Source organism: Natator depressus, chromosome 6, assembly GCF_965152275.1.
Source record: "Natator depressus isolate rNatDep1 chromosome 6, rNatDep2.hap1, whole genome shotgun sequence".
Lineage (NCBI taxonomy): Eukaryota > Metazoa > Chordata > Testudines > Cheloniidae > Natator > Natator depressus.
Genome location: NC_134239.1, coordinates 13,751,692 through 13,771,470, shown reverse-complemented (window position 1 = coordinate 13,771,470; position 19,779 = coordinate 13,751,692). Strand labels below are relative to the sequence as shown.

The 19,779-nt window shown below is 60.1% G+C and overlaps 1 protein-coding gene across 1 annotated transcript; it reads right to left on the bottom strand.

The window, feature by feature from the left end:
* Positions 1–5,941: 5,941 nt before the first annotated feature.
* SLC43A1 (solute carrier family 43 member 1) lies at positions 5,942–19,542 on the bottom strand. Its single transcript, XM_074956635.1, has 15 exons — positions 19,430–19,542; positions 18,800–18,976; positions 17,352–17,535; positions 16,933–16,988; positions 16,181–16,257; positions 14,127–14,219; positions 13,795–13,928; positions 13,353–13,531; positions 10,561–10,707; positions 8,994–9,029; positions 8,359–8,497; positions 7,855–7,996; positions 7,568–7,641; positions 7,015–7,138; positions 5,942–6,136 (listed from the first exon to the last, which is right to left on the bottom strand). Exons 2-15 carry the CDS (start codon positions 18,951–18,953, stop codon positions 5,942–5,944), a joined length of 1,734 nt encoding a protein of 577 aa, XP_074812736.1. The 5' UTR covers positions 18,954–18,976; positions 19,430–19,542.
* Positions 19,543–19,779: the final 237 nt, after the last annotated feature.

The window sequence follows — 19,779 nt, the reverse complement described above, 5'->3', positions numbered from 1 at the left end:
GCTCAGTCAACTTGATGTTAATTTGAATGTTTGTACTGCATAGTTCTGACTGATTACTGTTGAACTCACTTGAATATTAGTAATTTTTTCAGGTGTCCCATATTCAGCATAGGGAAATATGCTGAAACCCTACTAAGGGCTGACTGTTCGGGTCACTGGCTGAGGGCACGGCCTGCATTACCTCACTGAATTCTCCTTTGATTTTTGGAAAAACGAAGGAAATTCTCCCCCCTCTCCCCCCAGGCAAAACACCTGCTGTTAACCCCGAATTTCCTGCAGAGTTCGGCTGCTCTGACCAGGCCACCATCCAGCCTTGCTTTGCTTTGCATTGCATGAGAGAGAGTATGAGAGTATATGAGAGAGAGAGCCCAGACCCACCCCCCCTGCCACACATGGCATCCAGCAGCTGGGCCCTGCGTAGGGGAAGGAAGGGGCCAGGGACCCCACACAGTGTGTACAGGCTAATACGTGACTGACCCCAGCACCAGCCCTGCTGGAGCTGGCTCCTACGGAGACACGTAAGGGCACCAGTGTGTGGTGGCACAGGGGAGGGCGGTCGGGGGCTGGACCCACCAGAGTCGGCAGGAGATGGCCACTAGGGCACAGGGGCTGGGATTTCCCCACAGAGCTTGGAGAGACAGAGGCTGGAGGCTGCACCCCGACACAGACCCCTGTAGTTGGAGCCTCACCTCCTCTTCCACTCATAGGTGCCCCCCAGCCATTAGCCCCTCTACCCACCCCATCCCAGGAGTCTCAGCTCATGAGGGAGCCCCCTCCCAGGAGCCTTGCTCCCCCCACTCTGCTCCTTCCCTTACCCTGCCTGCTGGCAAGCCTCGCCCTCGGCCAGTGCGTCCATCATGCTTGCCGGCGGGTCCCTGGCACTGAGAGACGCAGCCCATCGAGCGGCAGAATGGGATCAAGATGCCACGCCTATTGTGACTGGGAGCACACTGTGCTGCCAAGATATTGAGGGGACAGCAACAGGGGACAGTCCCCCTAAATACAACCCCAGCTCTGGGCAATCATGTGGGTCTGGGCTTCAGCTCCACCAAGAAGAGGATGGGGCAATAACATCCATGTCACTGATACTGCAGGCCGAAGGACCCCCCACAGCCCTTTCCAGGGGCAAATGCAAATGCAGCCACCTCTGGGGGGAGGCGCAGTAGCTGTTATTAACACCACAGCAGAAGCATTTAGGCAAAGAAACAGACCAAAGCATTGCCCAAATGAAACTCCATGGGGCGGTCAGGGGAAGCAGAAGATAAATTCAGGGCTGGAGTTGCAGGGGGGGGGGGAGGGAGCGAGGAAATGCCCCTGTGCTTTTGGAAAGTAAACAGGCTCTTCTGATATTGCACCTAAGCCAGGCCTCATTTTTCAGTCTCATCTGAAAGCTAGAACCTAAAACAGCACCGAGCCCCTTAATGCCACATTGGGGTCAGCACTGACTGTGAGGGGAGAGCACCCCCTATCTAGTCCCCCACTCCCTGCAGCACAGTGCCCCCGAGTGCTGCGCTGGGGCATTGGAGGCTGCACTGACTGTGAGGCGAGATGAAGCCCTACAGAGCCCATACCCTGCTCTTTGTAGAATGGCATGCCCCGTACCCCAGTGGGGCATTGGGGCCAGTCTGGAGTGGGAGGGAAGAGTGCCCCCTACTGAGCCCCGTGACAAATATAGGAATTTTTGTCATATTTGTATGACTCAATGCGTGCCTCAATTTCTCTTAGTGCTCCATGCGGCTATACACGGAGCGTAAAGCACAGGAGACCCGAGGCGTCTGGCATGTGTAACTGCATGGGGTGATCTGAAGGACTCATTAAGGGCAGACTGGCACCAATGCCAATCACTGGCAGAGCCTACAGAGACAACGGCAACCCCAATGACCACCCCCAAAGAGCCGCGATTGCCAGTTGTTTCGCTGCACACACCGTGCCCAGCAAGTGAAGCTGAATGCCTCCCTACAGAGACAGCTGAACATGTCAGCGCAGCCCAGTGCCATCCGGAGCAGAGCAGTAGCAGGAACCTGCACTGAGTATTGGCCTCCCAGAGTCACTGGTGCTCTCCCCTGGGACCGAGACGAAGCCAGGAAGCCAAGGATGGTTCCTAGAGCAGCATGGCTCTAAGGAGCCCTGGCATGGACCAGGCTGAGCTCTGTCTCACCCTTTGCCTCTCCCTGCTGACCTCAGGCCTTCCCCATGCGTGGAGCCAGGTGACTAATAACCCTGGAGATGGCAGCCTGGGGTCACTGCAGATAAGTGTAGAGGTGCGCTGGTCACCGGCCAGGCATCTGGCTCAACTGGACATGCTGGGCGCAGTTCGCGGGGTGAAGGAGGAGGGCTGGAGCCCAGATGCTTGGTCTTGGAGGTGTTGAAGCCACATGGCCTGTCCTGGTGCAAAGGTGTGACCCTTTGGGGGTCTGGCGTGCTTAAAGGAGTCTTCCCAAGGGAGGGCTTCCAGGCCAGGGCATAGCATAGAACCTGTAGATCCGTGACACCCCACCCTTGCTCCCTGCAGCACAGCGCCCCCTAGCACCATGCTGGGGCATAGGAGCCAGCACTGACTGTGAGGGGACAGCACCTCCCACCACAGTACTAACCAGACCCAACCCTGTTCTGACTGGGTGATCACAGGGTGTCATGAGGCTGCAGTGAGTGGTGCGGCCAGTCACCATGGAGGACACGGAGCCCAGCCAACTGGAGCAGAGCCCAGGGCCATCTAGCCCAGTTTCCCCATCTCCAGTAGTGGCTGGAACCAGCGGCTGCCCTGGAAAGTGTAAAGAATCCCATAGGATCCAGTGTAGGATAATCTGCCCACCACACACACACACACCCACACACACACACACACACACACACACAAGGTCTCATCATCATCATCACTAGTAATCAGAGATCGGCTGTGAGGTTTAAGCCAGAGCTCTAATATCCCTGACCCAACGCAGGCAGCATTCACTGAAACTCAGCCTAGTCTTGTTACCCACAGAAATGGCCAGTCCCTTTTTGGAGCCCTGCTGTTGGCCTCACTGCAATCTTGTGGCAGGCAGTTCCCCTGGCTAATGGTCTCTTGTATAAAATAAGACTTTCCACTCTTGGGGTGGGAATTTGCCCCCTTTCCACATCTCCAACTGTCCCCTTGTATCAGGAGACAAGGAAAGCAGCAGCTCCAGCTCTCCCTTTGGTATTTTATAGACTTCCATCCCGTCCGTGCCCATATCCCTTCTAAGGTAACAATCCCCCATTTCTTCACTCTCTCATCGTTGGAGCATGTTTCCAGGCCCTTGGATCATTGTCACCCTTCCTTGAACCCCACAAGATCTGCACCATCCTTCTGGGGATGGGGCGACTTGTGCAGCGCATGGTGTCCAGAGGAGACTGCGCCATCCACTGATATGAAAGCACTATAATATCCTCACTATTATTCACCATCTCGTTCCTTCGGCATCCTCACAGCTTTGCTGCTCCGACTGTGGCTGCGCATTGAGCAGAGCTCTCCACTGATCTGTCTGCAATGACACCCAGGCCCCTTTCTGAGCTGCAACAATTATTTCAGACCCGTCAGGTGGGACGTGGGGTTCAAATTCTTCCATCTCCTTGCATGGAGCAGACACTGAATTCCAGCTCCCGGCATGTCACCCGTTCCTGTCCCTCTGGGCTCCCTCGCTACGCCTTGACTGACCTCACGCTCTGGGTGTGCTCTCCGCTGCAGCTGCTGCCACTTTGCCACTGACCTTCTCTGCCAGCACGCTAAGAGCTTAGACACGGGAACCGGTGCAGAGCCAGCAGACCTGGCATTAACCCGCTGCCAGGATGATCTTGCTCTCCGATTCCTGCCTCTTGGCCCGTCTTTGATCTGGGGCAAGACTTGAGCCCCTGTTCCTTAGAAGCCGCCTCCTGAGGGGCCTTGTCCTGAGATTCCTGGAAGCCCCAAGAGAGATGGGATATCACTGGGGTGGGGCCCAGATCCCCTAGACACAATCACCACCAGGCCTCATATTTGCCTTTTTATTTCCTCTGAAACATATGAGCAGAACAATAAATTAAATCCCCCCCGGCTGTGGAGCACCAGCGATGGGGGAGGAGAGAGACAGTGGGGCTTACAGAGAGGAGGGGGGCAGGGGCCCATTCCCACCCCTTCCTGGCCAACCCCTTTGCTGGCCCCCGGGAAGGGGGTGCAGCACCACAGAGAATGGATGCAACGCCTCCATGGATGTCACTGGAAGGTGGCCAACTGTGGTTGCTCCCCAGCGCTGCCCAGAATGACAGAGATAGCCTGTGATTTCAAGCACCTCCCTTCAGGACTGCCAACCCAGCGCCTGCACCCATCCCCCGAGAGGGCTGCAGCCAGACTCAGAACCCACTGTTGGATCTGATCCACCCTTAGTACCATTTGTGGACATGGACGTTTGCTCTCTCCCAAATAAGAGATGAATAGGAGTACCTGAGAAATATGCACCCGGCAGCCATTCACCCCAGACACCTCCCAGGGTCTGGTTCTGCTGGGGTGGGGTGGGATCCACAGCCACCATACACAGCGAGATAGCTTATAAAATAGGGGAGGGGAAACTTGATCAACACTCCAGTGTCAGGAGACAAGAGTATGTCTATAACAGAAGGAAACTTGATCAACATCCCAGAGTTAGCAGATAGAGGGTATCTTGGTGTGGGGTGGCCTGAGAAGGGAAGGGAAACTTAATCAGCACCCTGCATTGGCAGATAGAGGATGTCCTAGAAGAAACAGAAAGCTTTATTGACCCCCAGCGTTGGCAGACAGGGGACATTCTAGAAGAGAACATAAGAGTGGCCATACAGACCAAAGGTCCATCTAGCCCCGTATTCTGTCTTCTGACAGCGGCCAGTGCCAGGTGCCCCAGAGGGAATGAACAGAACAGGTAACCATCAAGTGATCCATCTCCTGCTGCCCTAGGGTGACCAGATGAAACAAAGAAAATATCGGGACACATGGGGAAAGCAAAAAAAAAAAAGCGGCTGGAGTTGATGAAGCAAAAAAAAAACACGCCAGAGCGGCGAAAGCCGCAATATCAGGACAATATCAGGACAAATGGCGTCCCCACCGTGCATCGGTCAGAATGCGGGACAAAGACCTAAACATTGGGACAGTCCCTGTGCTGCCCATTCCCAGCCAAGGCTAGCGACACCATCCCTACCCATTCTGACTAATAGCCATTGATGGACCTACCCTCCATGAATTTATCTAGTTCTTTTTTTTATTAACCCTGTTAGTCTTGGCCTTCACAACATCCTCTGGCAGAGTTCCAGCAGGCTGACTGTGTGTTGTGTGGAGAAATACATTTGTTTTAAAAGAAACTTTATCAACAAGCCAGTGTGAGCCAATGAGGGACATCCTAGCAGGGTGAGGAAACTTTTTGACCCCTCCATGTTAGCAGATAGGTGAAGGCTCAATCAGGCAGGGCAGAGAGGGGGAAGTTGTGATTCAAACCCAGGACCTGGCAGCTAGGCAGTTTCCCCATCTATAACATGGGGGGAGGAGGGGAATTCCGATACTCACCCACCACAGTTTGACAGATGAAAGTGGCTAGGTAAGTGCTACAAATTATTATCCTGAATGCCCTGATCCAGCACCCCTTTCCAAGGCGCAGATCTTTATGGGAAGGTGCGTCCTGATTTGGGGCTTAGGAGTGCACCCCGATCTTTGGTTAGCTATTTACAGTCATAGAGCTTTATAAAGTTCACTGCAAAAATACATAGAACTCTCTCTCTCTCGATATATATAAAAAAAACTATTAGAAATTCGACGCAGCTCGGCTATTTCCATGGCTCCCGCGTATTGAAACCTACAAGTGTTTCTTTTTCCTGCTCTTAGTGTCTCATCCCATCTGTTCGGCAATCGTCTGATGAGCGGATCTGGCATTTTGTTCTATGTCACCCACGCTCTCTCCCCCCCCCCCCCATTCTCCAGCCCCCCCTATGCCTCAGTGTCGTCAGCGCTCAGCATGCCATTGAGGGCCATGCCGTCCTGGACTTTGACTTGGGCACCCTCAGCCAGGTCCGGGATCTCTCCGAGCGTCGTCTGGTCCCGGAGCAGGGTGCGCCGGAAGTAGCAGAGGTAGAGAGGCAGCAGGAAGCCCAGGAGAGAGAAGATCAGGAGGCCAAAATTGACCTGCGGGGGGTGGGTGGGGGGGGGGTGCAAAGCAAGTGGGAGAGATTTGGAGGGGGGGAAAATCAGTGATTTCATCTCACAGCTGAGCTACCCACTCAGTGATTCAGCCACCAAAATATGTTCCTTCTCCACCCCCTATTAACTGCACGGCATGCTGGGAAAGGGGCCCGCTCCACAGCCCTGCACTCCTCCCCTGGGGGGGCAAGACCTTTTTAGTGCCAACTGGGCAGCTTTGCCAATCTGGACACAGGCACCTGCCCCACCAGGGACTGTCCCACTCCAAGCCAGCCAGGCGCAGGGGCCAGCACTCCCTAGAGGGCAAAGACTCTGGGTCTTACCCCCCAAGCCAGTCAGTGACCCCATCCTGGGGTCAGATCAGAGCCAGTGCCCCGTAGAAGGGAAAGGCCCTATGTCCCATTCCCCTCTTCCCTGAGCCATCCTGTTCCTTCCACCCAGTATACCAAAAGATGCTCCTTTTCTCCAAGGGCAGGGAGGTCCCTGTGGCCCCTTCCAGGATGGTAGGAGGAGCCTGGGTCTAGCCCCATCCCTCACCTCTCCAGTGTCAGCTAATGCATTCAACTGGGGCAAATGGCAACCTCTGGTCTAACGGGGCCAGGTGCTCCGCAGAGCTCCCTGCCCAGCCAGGGGAAAGGGCACCAGATCCAACCCCCCGCCCCAGCCTCCCTCACCCCTTGGTGGATCAGCCCCAGAGCGGGGCAGAGTCTAAGCCCTTGGGGGTGGGGTCAGGAACTGGTATTGCCCTGCCCCCTTGCCGTATGCTAGCTCCATGGGGTGGGGGCGGGGGCTCCCCAGCCTGAGGCCTGTGGGAAGGGGATCCCAGGACAGGGTTGGCCCCGGGTCACGGCCCTTGCGCTTACCCAGAAGGGGTCGCCGGCCAGGGGCCCCACCACGACCATGAAGAGTGGCTGCTGCAGCAGAGCAAAGACGGCGCTGATCAGCGACTGCAGGCCAGTTAGAGTGCCAAAGTGACTGGACGGGAACCTGCAACCACAGGCCAAGCGGCCAATGAGGGCTCTGCCCACCTGGCACTCCTTCCAGGTAACCAAAGTCCTAGGAGTGAGGCCCCCTTGATTAGTGACCCCCAAACCTCTCCCCTTGGCCCCAGCAGACAGGAGAATGAGAGGGATCAAGGGGGCAACCCCCCATCTCCCCTCCCACCTGCCCCACATCCCAGCTGGTTTGTACCCCTCCCCCCCATATATTTGGCCATCAAGAACGACTGACCCACACCGAACTCCATCAGCCTTAGCCAGCTGGGCTTGGACCCCCAGGAAGATTAAGGAGGGAGGGAGATGGGGTCCCCAGCTGCTGGGTCATGCCCCTGTGGGCATCCCCGGCCAGTGCTCCAGGACTGGGTGTGGCGGGGCATGCAGGAAGGTCGGGGCGGGGCTCGGGGGGGGGGCGACTCACACAGCTGCGTAGAGACCCCCGCAGGCGGAGTGGAAAAAGCCTCGCACCATGGTGTGAAGGACAAAGGTCAAAAACTGCAGAGAGAGAGAGAGAGAGAGCCATCAGAATGGGGGGGCACCACGGGGGAGCAGCAGCAGACAATGACCATTGGGCCTGGGGCACAATGGGAAAGGTCAGGAGACTCAGGGCGGCACCAGCTCTGGCGGGCCATGGGGTGGGAGGGAGCAGGCCAGGGGCGGCACCTGCCTGGGGCACTGTGCGGGAGCAGGGCAGAGTGCCAGTGGTACCTGCAGAGGTAGGTTGTTGATGAGGCAGGTGACCCCGAAGCCCCCCAGCAGCAGGTTGGTGAAGGTGAAGGCCCGGATGGCGTTGGTGAGCTTCTGGATCTTGCGGTAACGGGGCCTAGCAGGTGACTTCTCAGCCCTGGCGCTGGGAACGGCAGGGGAAAGAGTCACCAGCCAGCCCAGCGGGGTCCGTGCCCTGGGGCATGAGCACTAGGATTCACACACACACACACACACACACACACACACGTCCCCCCAGCAGGGTCCATGACCCGGGGCACCAGTGTGAGGATTCACCCCCCAGCTTCCTCAGCAGAGTCCATGCCCCCGGGCATGAGCGCCAGGATTCACCCCCCAGCACCCCCACTAGGGTCTGCGCCCTGGGGCACCAGCACCAGGATTCACATCCCCAGGCCCCCAAGCTGGGTCTGCACCCCGAGGGACTAGTGCCAGGATTCACACTCCCAGCCCCTCAGCAGGGTCCATGCTCCGGGCACACACTCTCACCCAGCTGCTGCAGTGGCACCCATGCCCAGCGGCCCGTCCACACAGTCCTTCATGCGCCAGTCCATCACGTAGCCGATGAAGGGGCAGGTGACAAGGCAGAGCAGCTGCATGACCCCGAAGACGGAGGCGTAGAACCCAACTGTCCATCAGGGAGATGGTGAGAACTCGGTGCCCAGGCCCCGCCCCCAACCCCACTGCCACAGAGACTCCCAGGACCTGTCCCCATCCCCATCAGGGAGGAGACCCCTGTGCCCAGTCCTCACCCCCAATCCCTGATCAGGGAGGAGACCCTTATGCCCATGCCCTTCCCCATCAGGGGGAGAACCCCACACCCAGACCCCATCCTTCTGCCCTATAGGGGAGAACCCTGCCCGCAGGCTCCACCCACACAGCACCTGGGGAGGGCATCGGTGCATCGGCCACCCCATGTGGGAGACCCCACTTCCACTTTTTGCCCCACTCGGGACTGGGGCTCCCCAGTCTCTTGGCAGCTCCATAAATTGCCAGAGCTGGGGCCAGGGACAGGACTCTGGGATGCTCCCACAGCACTGCCTCTCTCTCCACCCCGGCCTGGCTAGTAAGGCTGGAGGGGCAGGGGGCAGGGCTGGCCTTGGCTACCCCCCAGCCGCTCCTACCTGTGTCCTCGGCCTGCTCCATCCGCTCCTCCGGCACTGGAGTCAACGAGGGGAAGAGACACAGACAGGGGATAAAGGGCCTGGAGAGAAGGCCCCCTCCCTCATCCTAGCTTATGTCCCTCCAACATCTTCTCCTCCCCACACCCATACCCAGCTCCTCCTGCTGGCCTCTGCCTCCCCCTCCTACCCCAACTCCCCACACACACAGCTCCCCCTGATGCTCTATGCCCTCCTGTGATGAAGTGATGATTTTCTGAGATATTTTTATGCATGACTCAGTTTCCCTCTGTACTTTGCCTTGCTACTTGTGGGCACAAAAGGATTAAAAGAGGTTCTGGGGGCAGGAGGTGTTGGGTCCCATAACAGCCTGGGGCCTCGCTCCACATCGATCAAGGGTCTGTAAAGCCAGTGGGAGCCCCAGCGATCCCTGGGATCCTCCCGCAGGTGGATGGACGAACTCAGCCCTTGGACAACAAACTGAGAGCCAGCTGGGCTGAGAGTTAGGGCAGGTTTGTGCTGAAAATCACATTGGCACGAAGAGTGGATGTGTCTGTGGCCAGGAGCCCGGCTTGCGCGGCCTCACTGAACAGAGCTCCCGGTGGAGCCCAGGGGCGGGGAGGCCGCGTGACTGGCCCTTAAGGAAGAGTGGGGCCCTCTGTGGGGCTCCTCCGAGGGACAGGGGAAACGTCAGGGCACAGTACACACCCTGTGGGTCCATGAGAGCAGGCCCCCACCTAACGCCTCCACCTGGCCTATGTCCCCTTGTGACCAAGTGGAAATTTTGTAATATGTTTATGAGTCCTATGCGTGCCACAGTTTCCCTCTGTGCTTTGATTGCTCTGCACAGGAGTACAAAGGGTTAACCAGCTGTTCTTGGGGCAGAGCAAGAACCATGAGGTGTGTGTGTGTCCCGTGGCTGGCTGGGGTGGTACAAAGGGTAGGCAAAGGACTGGCGAAAACCAACCCACATCAATGGAGAATCCAGCAAGAGAGCGGGAACCCCAATGACCGGGCTGTTCACCCCAGCAGCCACCAGCCAGGAGGAGGGAGATATTCCCCTGGCCCTCAGCTGGGAAGCAGCGCAAAGGGCCCAGTGGGAGAACAAAGGGGAAAGGAGGCTGGTGGCCAGGCCTCAGGGCTGACAAGGAGACAGACGGAGATCAAGGCCATAACAGCTTGGCTGGCTAATTGCACCGGCGCTGGCCAGGCTGGACTATAGCTCAACCTTTGCCTCTCTGTGCTAACCCAAAGCCTTTCCGATGCCATGGGGCAGGCGGGTAATACGCTGTTCCCCCGTGCCTGGGAAGGCTACTGCTGTCGCTGCAGATATCACTGACAGTACAGTGCCCCGAAGGGCACAAACCTCCCGCAGGGGACTGGCTCAGCTGGATTCGCTGCAGGGAGCCACGGAGACAGACAGGGCTTGCTGGGGCCCTAGAGGCCATGGGCCTGCCCCTGTGGAACTAGGTGGGGCCTTGGGGGCCAAGGACTGGTGAGAGGTTGGGCATGGAGCAGAGCAGAGCCTGTGGATCCATGACACCCCTCCGCACCCCTCTGCTCCCCTCACCGTCTTGGCCGCCGCCTGTCACCTGGAACTCCAGCATCTTGTTCATCGCTGCCATGTAGAAGATGACGCGCAGCTGGGTCATGCCCATGGTAATCAGGCTCCACAGGAAGATGGGGGAGCAGACACTGCGGCGGAAGGGGATCAAGTCTGCAGGTGGGGGCGGGGGCAGGGAGAAGGCAAGGAGGAGATGTCACTGTCAGCCCCAGACAACCCCCACATCTCCTTCACCAGACATGATAGTACCCACCATCAGAGACACCATCACCTCAACAGCCTCAGCCAGAGCCATCCCCACACTCCCCAGACTGCAATTCCCATCCCCCCGACAGCCTCACCCAGAGTCATCCCTACGCTCCCCTGACCGCAGCCCCCATTCCCCCGACAGACTCAGACAGAGTCATCCCCACTCTCCCTCCAATTAGAGACCCCGTCCCCCCGACAGCCTCTACCAGAGTCATCCCCACATTACCCTCCCCCACCGCAGCCCCCATCCCCCCCAACAGCCTCAGCCAGAGTCATTCCCATACTCTCCCCACCGCAGCCCCCATCACCCCCCTACAAACAGACAGGGGTGTCTGTCACAGCCCACCTCTTCTCTCGTATGTGGAAAAGGTGAATCTCAACACTGTTGGATTCTTGGCTTCTACTCCCAGCTCTGTGAGAGGGAGGAGTGGGGTCTAGTTACGGGGTGGAAGTCAGGACTCCTGGTTGTAACCTAGCTTTAGTAGGTCAGTGGGATTTAGTGGTTGGGGGAGGGGGGGTTGTTGGAGCCAGGATTCCTGGGTTCTCTCCAACCTTGAGCCCAGTCTAGCAGCTGCGCAGGAGACTGGCCGCGTGGGTGACTGCATGCTCCGTTCCTCCTGTGGGTTAGGGCCACCCCAGATCCCGCAGGCAGAACCCAGCGCAACTTATCGGTGTCGGGCATATGGCCGGAGAAGGTCAGGCTCCCCGATCCCGCCAGCAGGTGGAGCCAGACACCCAGGCAGCGCCCCTTGGCCTGCAGAGTCACTGCCTGATGCAGGAGGTACCTAGCCTTGCACGGAGCAGCTGCCGGGCCATAAATTGGCAGGTTGGGGGCATAGCTGGCACCACCCACACACAGCTTGGGGAAGCCCCACGCACACACCACCTGCTGCCCCAGGCTGCACCCCCCAGCCTGGGAGAGCCCCTGCAGCACCCAGCCTGTTAGAGCTTGGCACCTCCCAGGCTGGGAGAGCCCTGCACCTCCCTACGGTCCCCTGTACCCCCAGCCTAGGAGAGCCCTGCACTACAACCCCTGCACCCTCCAGCCTGGGAGAGTCCCCACCGCCCTGCACCCCCGACCTGGGAGAGCCCTGCACTCAGTGCTGGGTTTACAATGGAGCCAGGCCCATGCTCAGAAGGGGCCCTGGCCTGCTCCATTTGCACTGCGCCCCGAGACCCCACTGGCTCCCTGCCCACCACTTGCTCATTTCAGCCCGCCCACTGGCTGGCCGAGGGCTCCTCTCCATCCTCGTCCCCAGCCCCCTGCTTCTCTCTGCCCCCGGCCAGCCTCCAGTGCATCTCTGGCTCCGAGCAGTCTCTGCTTCCCACCACCTGTGGGGCCCCGCATGTCTCCCCACAGCTGAGCCGCCTGGGACTGGTGCAGAAGCCTGGCCAGTCTCAGGTCTCAGCCGGTGCGGGGGGACGACAGTGGTGGGGAGAGGGGGTCTGGCTGGGCCTCTCCAGGCAAGTGGGTCCTCAGGGAGCCCTGCCGGGGCAGGCCCTGTTTGGCTGATCGCGCCACTCCCAAGGGGCCAGACGATTCCCGGACCTGGGACCAGCCCTGTCTGAGCTGACAGTTCAGCCTGGCAGACAGTCGCCTCCCAGCAGGGCCGGTGAGCGCGGCCAGAAGGCAGGGCGTGGGGGAGTGGGTCTCTCTCTGTGGCGGTGCTGGGCTGTAAGTGAGCAGGGAAGATGTGTGTGTTGGGGCACTAGTGATGGGGTTCTGGGCAGGGGTGGTGCTGTGCAAGGCGCTGTGCATTTGTGGAGGGGTGGAGAGGGCACTGGGCATAGTGGATCCAGGGGGGCCCTGGCCATAGGGAATCGGGAAGTGTTGGTTGGGGGGGTCTGTGTGGCACAGCATGGGCCCGCCCCCCGAGAGGAAGGGATACGCTGGCAGCACAGGGCCGGGCAGGCCACTGTGCGTCTGGCAACTGCCGGTTTGTAAATAGTGCCCTCGCACTGGGCTGGGCGGAGCAGGGCCGCCCCTGCCATGCCCTGCCCCATTGCCCATGGCTGGCCTTGCTCTATGGACTGACCTCCCCGTGCCATGCTCCACTGCCTCCATGGGGGCCCACAGATATGTTTGGTGCCGGGCCCACAAAAGGTTAATCTGGCCCTGCCTGCACTGCACCCCCCCATGCAATCCCAGCCTGGGAGAGCCCTGCAACTCCCTAAAGTTTCCTGTAGCTGCAGCCTGGGAGAACCCCACACCCCCCCGCCTGACAGAACCCCCTCACACACACTGCTCCCCCGTGGGGGTGTCAGACCCTCAGACACTCTTGGGTGGCCCTGTCACACTGCCATCCTCAGGAAGCACTGCCCCCCACCTTGGCAAAGCCCTTCCCCCTTAACACCTTGAACCTCCCCCACACACACTCTGGGGAAGCCCAGCAGCCCCCAAACCCTGCCCACCCGGGGCGCACACAGCCCAGCAGGGAGTGCTGCAGCAGGACTTCCCTCACCCAGAGACCCTGCCCTCTGCAAGGTACCCTGAGATCTGCCCCCATGGGTGCTGGGGCCACCCCAGGCTGGGTCCAGCTGGCACTCACACTCGGCAGGCATCGTGGCCCCGTGGCACAGGTCCTGCGTGGATGGGCAAAGCTCCTTGCCCTCCTGCGGGCACAGCCCCTTCTGGCTCAGGCGCTGCCCCACGGTGGTGACATGGGTGTAGAACCGATCACCTGTCACCCTGTGATCCAGTGCCAGCCCGCTCAGCTTGATCTTCTTCCTGACCCAGGAAAGGGGGGTGAGAGGAGAACCAGCGCCCCCTGCTGGGGGAGACCTACCACTGCCCCCCATTGCACCCCCTGCTGCGGGAGACCGGCCACTGTCCCCATAGCGCCGCCTGCTAGGGGAGACCTGCCACTGACACCTGGTAGGAGAAGCTGAAGCTGGAGTTGCCGGGAGCTCCCCCCCACAGCCAGTGCTCCCGCCCTGCTCCCTACAGAGCCCCCTGCTGGGAAAGGCTGGAGCTCCCCCACCCTCACTCACGTGTAGTTCGCCTCCTCGGGTGCCGGGAAGGACTCCTTGGGCCAGTTGACCAGGCAGTTGAGGAAGATGAGGCAGGCCAGGCCTGACCAGGTCAGCATAATGGCAATGAAGGAGACGCCGGCGTCGTAGATCAGCTGGGAACAGGGAAGCAGGAGGTTAGGGGGGCGGATGTGGACAGGGAGGATCTGGCTGGCCTCTTGGGCAGGGGTCACCCCGATACCCCTGATTTCTCCCCACGTAACCCAGGGGTGCTGTTAACTCTCTGTGAGCCCCCCAGTCCAGCAGCCCAGGCCACCCACTGCTCTGGGGCAGGAAGAGGGGGTTGAACCTGCCTTGACTGCGGGGAAGGTGACGGCCGAGGAGGCGTAGGAGCCGATCATCAGCGCCATGAAGGTGGAGCGCAGGTTCCCAAACATGTTGGGCAGCTGGGGAGGACACAGAGCAGAGAGGTTAGTGGGGGGAGAGGCACGGGGGGGGGGGGGACAGCTCCCTCCCCCTCCAGCCCATGGACACCACTTCTCCCTGCTGCAGGCCCCTCCCCGGGCCCGGCTCAGGCCCACTTGCCCTGAGGGGCCCAGCTCTCCTCAGGCCTGGGGTAGCCGTTTCCCTTTGACCCCCACTGAGGGGGGTGTCTCACTAGGGGAGCAGCGGGTGGGGGAAGGGGAGAGGAGGCCTGGATTCCCCCTGGGGAGGGATCCTAGATACAGGGTTAGGGTGCCATGGGGGAGGGTTAGGGCTGGATCCCAACTCTGGACAGTGTCGGGGCCCCATGAGGGAGGGGATCAGGGCTGTTCCTCCCCTCCCACAGATACAGCTGCAAGCAGCAGGGCACCTTGGTTTAGTAAACAGGCCAGCACGTGGCTGGGGCCCTAGCCCAGCTCCAACACGTGCCCTGCCTCCCATCCCCTCAGCAAGGGGGTGTGCCCCACGATCCTGCCTTCCTATTGGCTGCCCAGCTACCTGCCCAGGTCACGTGACTGCTGGCAGGTGTGGGGGGGGGGGGCTGTGCCTGTGCCAAGATGCAACATGACCCCACAGGGGTGGGGAGTGTGTAACCCCTCATATGCTGGATGGAGAGATTTCCCTCCCCTGACCGAGGCAGTGCCCCACGCCAGAGGCTGCAGCGCTGCCCACTCTGCTCTGCCCTGCCCATATAGAGCAGTTCCCATCCCTTTGCCAAGGTCACCTGGCAGCCTGGCCCTGAGGGCTCGCTGGCACCCAGTGCTGGCACACTTCCCCGCTCAGAGTGCTGCATGCAGCGTGTGCACAACCCCCGGGTCAGACCCCATCACAGAGACGGCAGCGTGCGGGCTCACGCTGGCAGCTGGCATGTGGATATGGCCCCCAAGAACACCCCAGCCTGCCATCTGGGGCCCAGTTCCACCAACTGGGGACCCAGCCCCGCCCCCAAAGGAAACCCTGCAGCGATATTCCCGCCAACCGGCCTTCTCTGTGTGCCCAGAACCGCAGTGCCCAGCTGCGCACCCCCCAGAAACCAACGCAGACAGGAGCAGTCAGCATGGGGCGAACACAGCCCCAGCCGCCACCTGACCCAAGCGGGCACACAAGGCCCTCCTGTGCCAGGCTCAGAGCTTGGCCCTGTCCCCACCCCACAGGGCAACCAGCCCCACCCAGCCACGCTGGGTGCCAGGCCAGTGCCCCTGCCCCACCGTACAAGCCACCAGTCGGGCCCATGCAGAGGAAGCCAGGAGGCAGATGGCTCAGAGCCTGGCCCAGAGCGATGGGAGCCGTGGACGTGGAAGGCAGGCGAGTGGCACATCAGCCCGAAGCAATGAGGGGAGAGCATGTTGAGCCTGGGAGATGGCGAGAGACAGCACAGAGCCTCCTGCCAGTGAGCGCGATGTTTCGCACTGCCCCCCACACACACACATTGGGGACCCAGGCTGGGCCCCACCCTGAAAGCTGGGTGCTTTGCCATGCTCCTGAACCAACCCTCACATGGGGCAAGAGTGGCTGAGTGAGCTGTGACGCCCCCACTCTTGGGCACAGGCCTCCTCAGCGGGGCAGGGCACAGCACAGCAGAGAGCCGTGGAGACCCAAAAACAGGCAGGGGAGCTAGTCACTCCCCTGCCATGTGACTCCAGGCCAGGGTCCTGCCACGCCACCTGCCTCCTCGGTACTCAGCTGTGGGGTTCAGGCCCCCATGCCAAGACCTGGGAGGAGACCAGAGCACTGACCCCTGTGGGCATCAAAAGGGGAGCCTTGGGACCAAAGATATTTTGTGCCCCTGGGGAGGGCTGGCATGCTACCTCTTCCTCCCCTCTGCTGCCCCCAGCCAGCCTTCCCAAGGGGCTCAGCACTCCCTCCTGCCCCACAGGGACAAGCACAGCCCCTCTCCCCAGGGGGGCACAGATCCCACACTCACCGTCAGCGAGGTGAATGTCAGGCAGATACCCCCGAAGCCATTCAGGGACAGGCCGAGGAAAATCAGTGGGGAGAGAACTGGGGGAGAGAGAGAGACGGGGAGAGTAGATGAGTCTGAGCTGGGGAACTTGAAAGACGGGAGACCAGAGGAGCACAGGGCTGGGGGTTTGGGGGAGGGATAGCTCAGTGGTTTGACCATTGGCCTGCTAAACCCAGGGTTGTGAGTTCAGTCCCTGAGGGGGCTATTTAGGGATCTGGGGCAAAAATTGGGGACTGGTCCTGCTTTGAGCAGGGGGTTGGACTAGATGACCTCCTGAGGTCCCTTCCAACCCTGATATTCTATGATTCTATGACAGGAGAGCGGAGGAGTGCGGGGCTGGGCATTTGGGGAGAAAGGAGAGCAGAGGAGCGCGGGGCTGAGGATTTGGGGGGACAGGACAGCAGAGGAGCGTGGGGCCGAGGATTTGGGGGACAGGACAGCAGAGGAGCGTGGGGCCGAGGATTTGGGGAGATGGGAGAGCAGAGGGGCACAGGGCTGGGTGTTTGGGGCATGGCAGAGCAGAGGAGCACAGGGCTGGGGTATTGGGAGACTGGGGAGCAGAGGAGCGCAGGGCTGGGAGACTGGGGGATGGCAGAAAGCAAGATAAGCAGTGGAGATGGGGGGACTGTGTCAGTGGAGGTATGGATCGGCTTCAGGAAACAGGCTGGGGAGACGTAGGGGTGGGGAGCTGTGGGAAAGGGCCCTCACCTCACCTGGGGGGTCATAGGCAGCCAGGGCCATCACAGCACAGGAGACAGCAAAGCTGAAACTACAGGGACACAGGGCAGTAATCAGCATCCCCTATGGCCCTTCCCCAACCCTGGGATCCCTCCATCCCCATGGCCATCTCCCACAGTGCCCCCTACTTTGAGATCTAGCCACCCTAAGCATATCCCTGAGGCCCCCCCCACAGGACCAAGCCTCCCCCATGGGCACCTCCTGCACCCCCCACCTTGGGACATCCCCAGTAGACACCTCCCCCTCCATTTACCTTGTCCCCCCCACTCCCCCAGCCACCTCTCCCATCTTAGGGCCCAGCCCTGTTTCCTCAGGGCCACAGCTCCCAATCCATGGGCCCCGCTTCCACACAACCCCCACCCAGGGGGTTCCTGACCCCCAGACTCCCCCGCACCTGCCGAGGAGGCGGAGGGGCCGGGGCCCCAGACGGTCCATGAGCACCCCCAGGGGCAGGGTGGCAGCGCTTAGCAGGAAGGACCCGATGGTGAAGCCCAGGTTCAGCATCTCCTCCTGCTCCACACAGCTAGGCCAGTGGTTGGGGGGCAGCTCCAGAGCCGAGCCGTTGGTTCCATTTTCACCTGGGGACATTTGCAGTGTCAGACCAGCCCCCCCCACCCTGACCCCCCTTGCCCCAGGGCCATACCCACCTCTCACTCCATGGCTGGGCAGGGGCCCCCGGCGGAAGCTATTTGGGGGGGAGCACAGAGTTTCATCAGGGAGCAAGAAGGCTCATGGGGGGCAGGAAAGCTCTCAGTGGGGGAACAGGGGGTCCAATGGGAGAGCAGGAGGCAAGAGGTTTCATGAGATTTAAGCAGAACTCTCAATGGGGGCAACAGAGTCTCTCTGAGGGTTGAGGGGGCCCTATGGGGAATAAGGGGCAAAGGGGGAGCAGGGGGCTGTCAGGGGGAGGGTCAGGGTTCCCATGGGGAAACAGGAGGCAAGGGGGGATGGGAGGGGCAGGGGTTCCCATGCAGGGAGCAGGTTCCCATTGGGGGCAGGAGTGAAGTAGAGGTGTCCCTGCGGGTCTCCAGCCTCCCAGCCCTGGCTCAGGAATGCTGTACAGCGTCACGCCTGGCAGGGTCTGCGACAAGCGCCGGTCTTGCTGTCACCCTGTCCACAAGCATGCTGCAGCCCCATGGGGTGGATGTCAGGGGGGCCAAGGCAGGATGTGTCCCTGCACAGCCTGGCACAGGGCAGACATGTACATGAGTGCCCAGGGCCCATTGAGGGGGGCCTGGCCCTAAGCAGCTGGGGTCGGTGGGAGGAGCCAGAGGCATGGTGCCTGTCAGTCCCCCACAGGTCCGTCTGTGCCTCCCCAGGCTGTGTCTGGCTGGCTGTGTCTCGTGCCAGGCAGAGCAACCCAGACCCTGTCAGATCCATCCACCCCGCCGGGCCTGCAATGAGGGGCCAGAACCAGCCCGGCTGATCTGGGGAGGAACCCAGCTATGTGGGGCCTCTGGCAGGGACTGAGCCCCAGCCATGCCCCAAACACGCCCACATTCCCACATGTCCCCATTCCACCATCTTCCTGTGGCTCCTCCCACACCATCTCAGCTCCGCCCCATCTCATCTCAGGCTCTACCCCTCCCCTGCTTGGCCACACCTGTCCGCATCTCAGCTCCTCCTCGGATTGCCCACTCCCACTGCTTCCCTTTGCCCTCCATTCCTCATATCATCCCCCACTCCTCTGCTGATTGGCCCCTCCCATTTTATTGTTGTCCTTCCCCTTTCATGTTTGGCCCCTCCCACTTTCTCTTTGACCTTCCTCTCTCCTTTCCAGCTTGGTCCCTCCCACTCTCTCACTCAACCCCACTCACTTTCCCTGGGCCCCTCCCCTCTCACCTGTGCACATGTGGGAGTAGAAGCCCTCATGCTTGAGCATGATGAGCAGGGAGCCCCAGCCCAGCAGCACGGCGGAGAAGAAGAGGTTCTCCAGTACGGCAGTGCATGCCATCCACCAGCGCCGATGGTACGCCTGCTGCAGTGTCAGCGCCATCCTGGCTCCACTGGGGCCACAGGCTGAGGACACAGAATGACTGGCTCATTCTTTGCCCCTCCCGTCCCCTGCTTGCCCCCTCCCACTTTCTCTCCTTGCCCCTCCCCTCTCTAAATAAATGGTAAAGCATAGGAGGGGGGGTGCTGCAGAGATCTGGTCTTATTTAACCTCTGCTGTACCAGTCTGGAAGAGGGAGTAAACAGCACAGTATCCATCTGTCAAAGAGACTTACCTGGCCTGTAGTGTCTGAGCCCCTCAATGCCTTTGTAGCCTCACACAGACAGGCCAATTATCCATTTTGTACAGATGGGGAAAACTGAGGTACAGAAAAGCCAGGTGACCTGCCCCAGGTCTGTGGCAGAGCAAGGAACTGAATCTAGGTCTACCCAGTCCCAGGCTAGCACCCTAACCACTGGGCCATCCTTCCTCCTATTGAAAGTCACAGATGCTATGAGCCAGGCCAGGGAAATACCCACCAGGGCTGGGAGAGCTAGTCCACCTGGGCAGGAAATGGAGACTGGCTGTTTTTCTAGATCTGCTCTAGCTCAGCCGTGTTTGCAGGGTCGCTGTAGCTGTGCTGGTCTCTGTAGAGCTGGAAAACTGGACAGAAGTTGGTCCAATGAGCGGGGTTACCTCACCTACCTGGTCTCTCTCTTTCAAACACAGACTTGGTCAGGGCAGCTGGAGGTCAGACGAGCGGTTCACAGTGGGCCGGTCTGGCCTTGGGATCTGTGACTCTCAAATACCAACACGGGATTTCACATGGGAAAGCCAGTGCTTGATTTGCAACGAAAGAGTTGCCAGCTCAAGCAATTGTTTTGCTTTC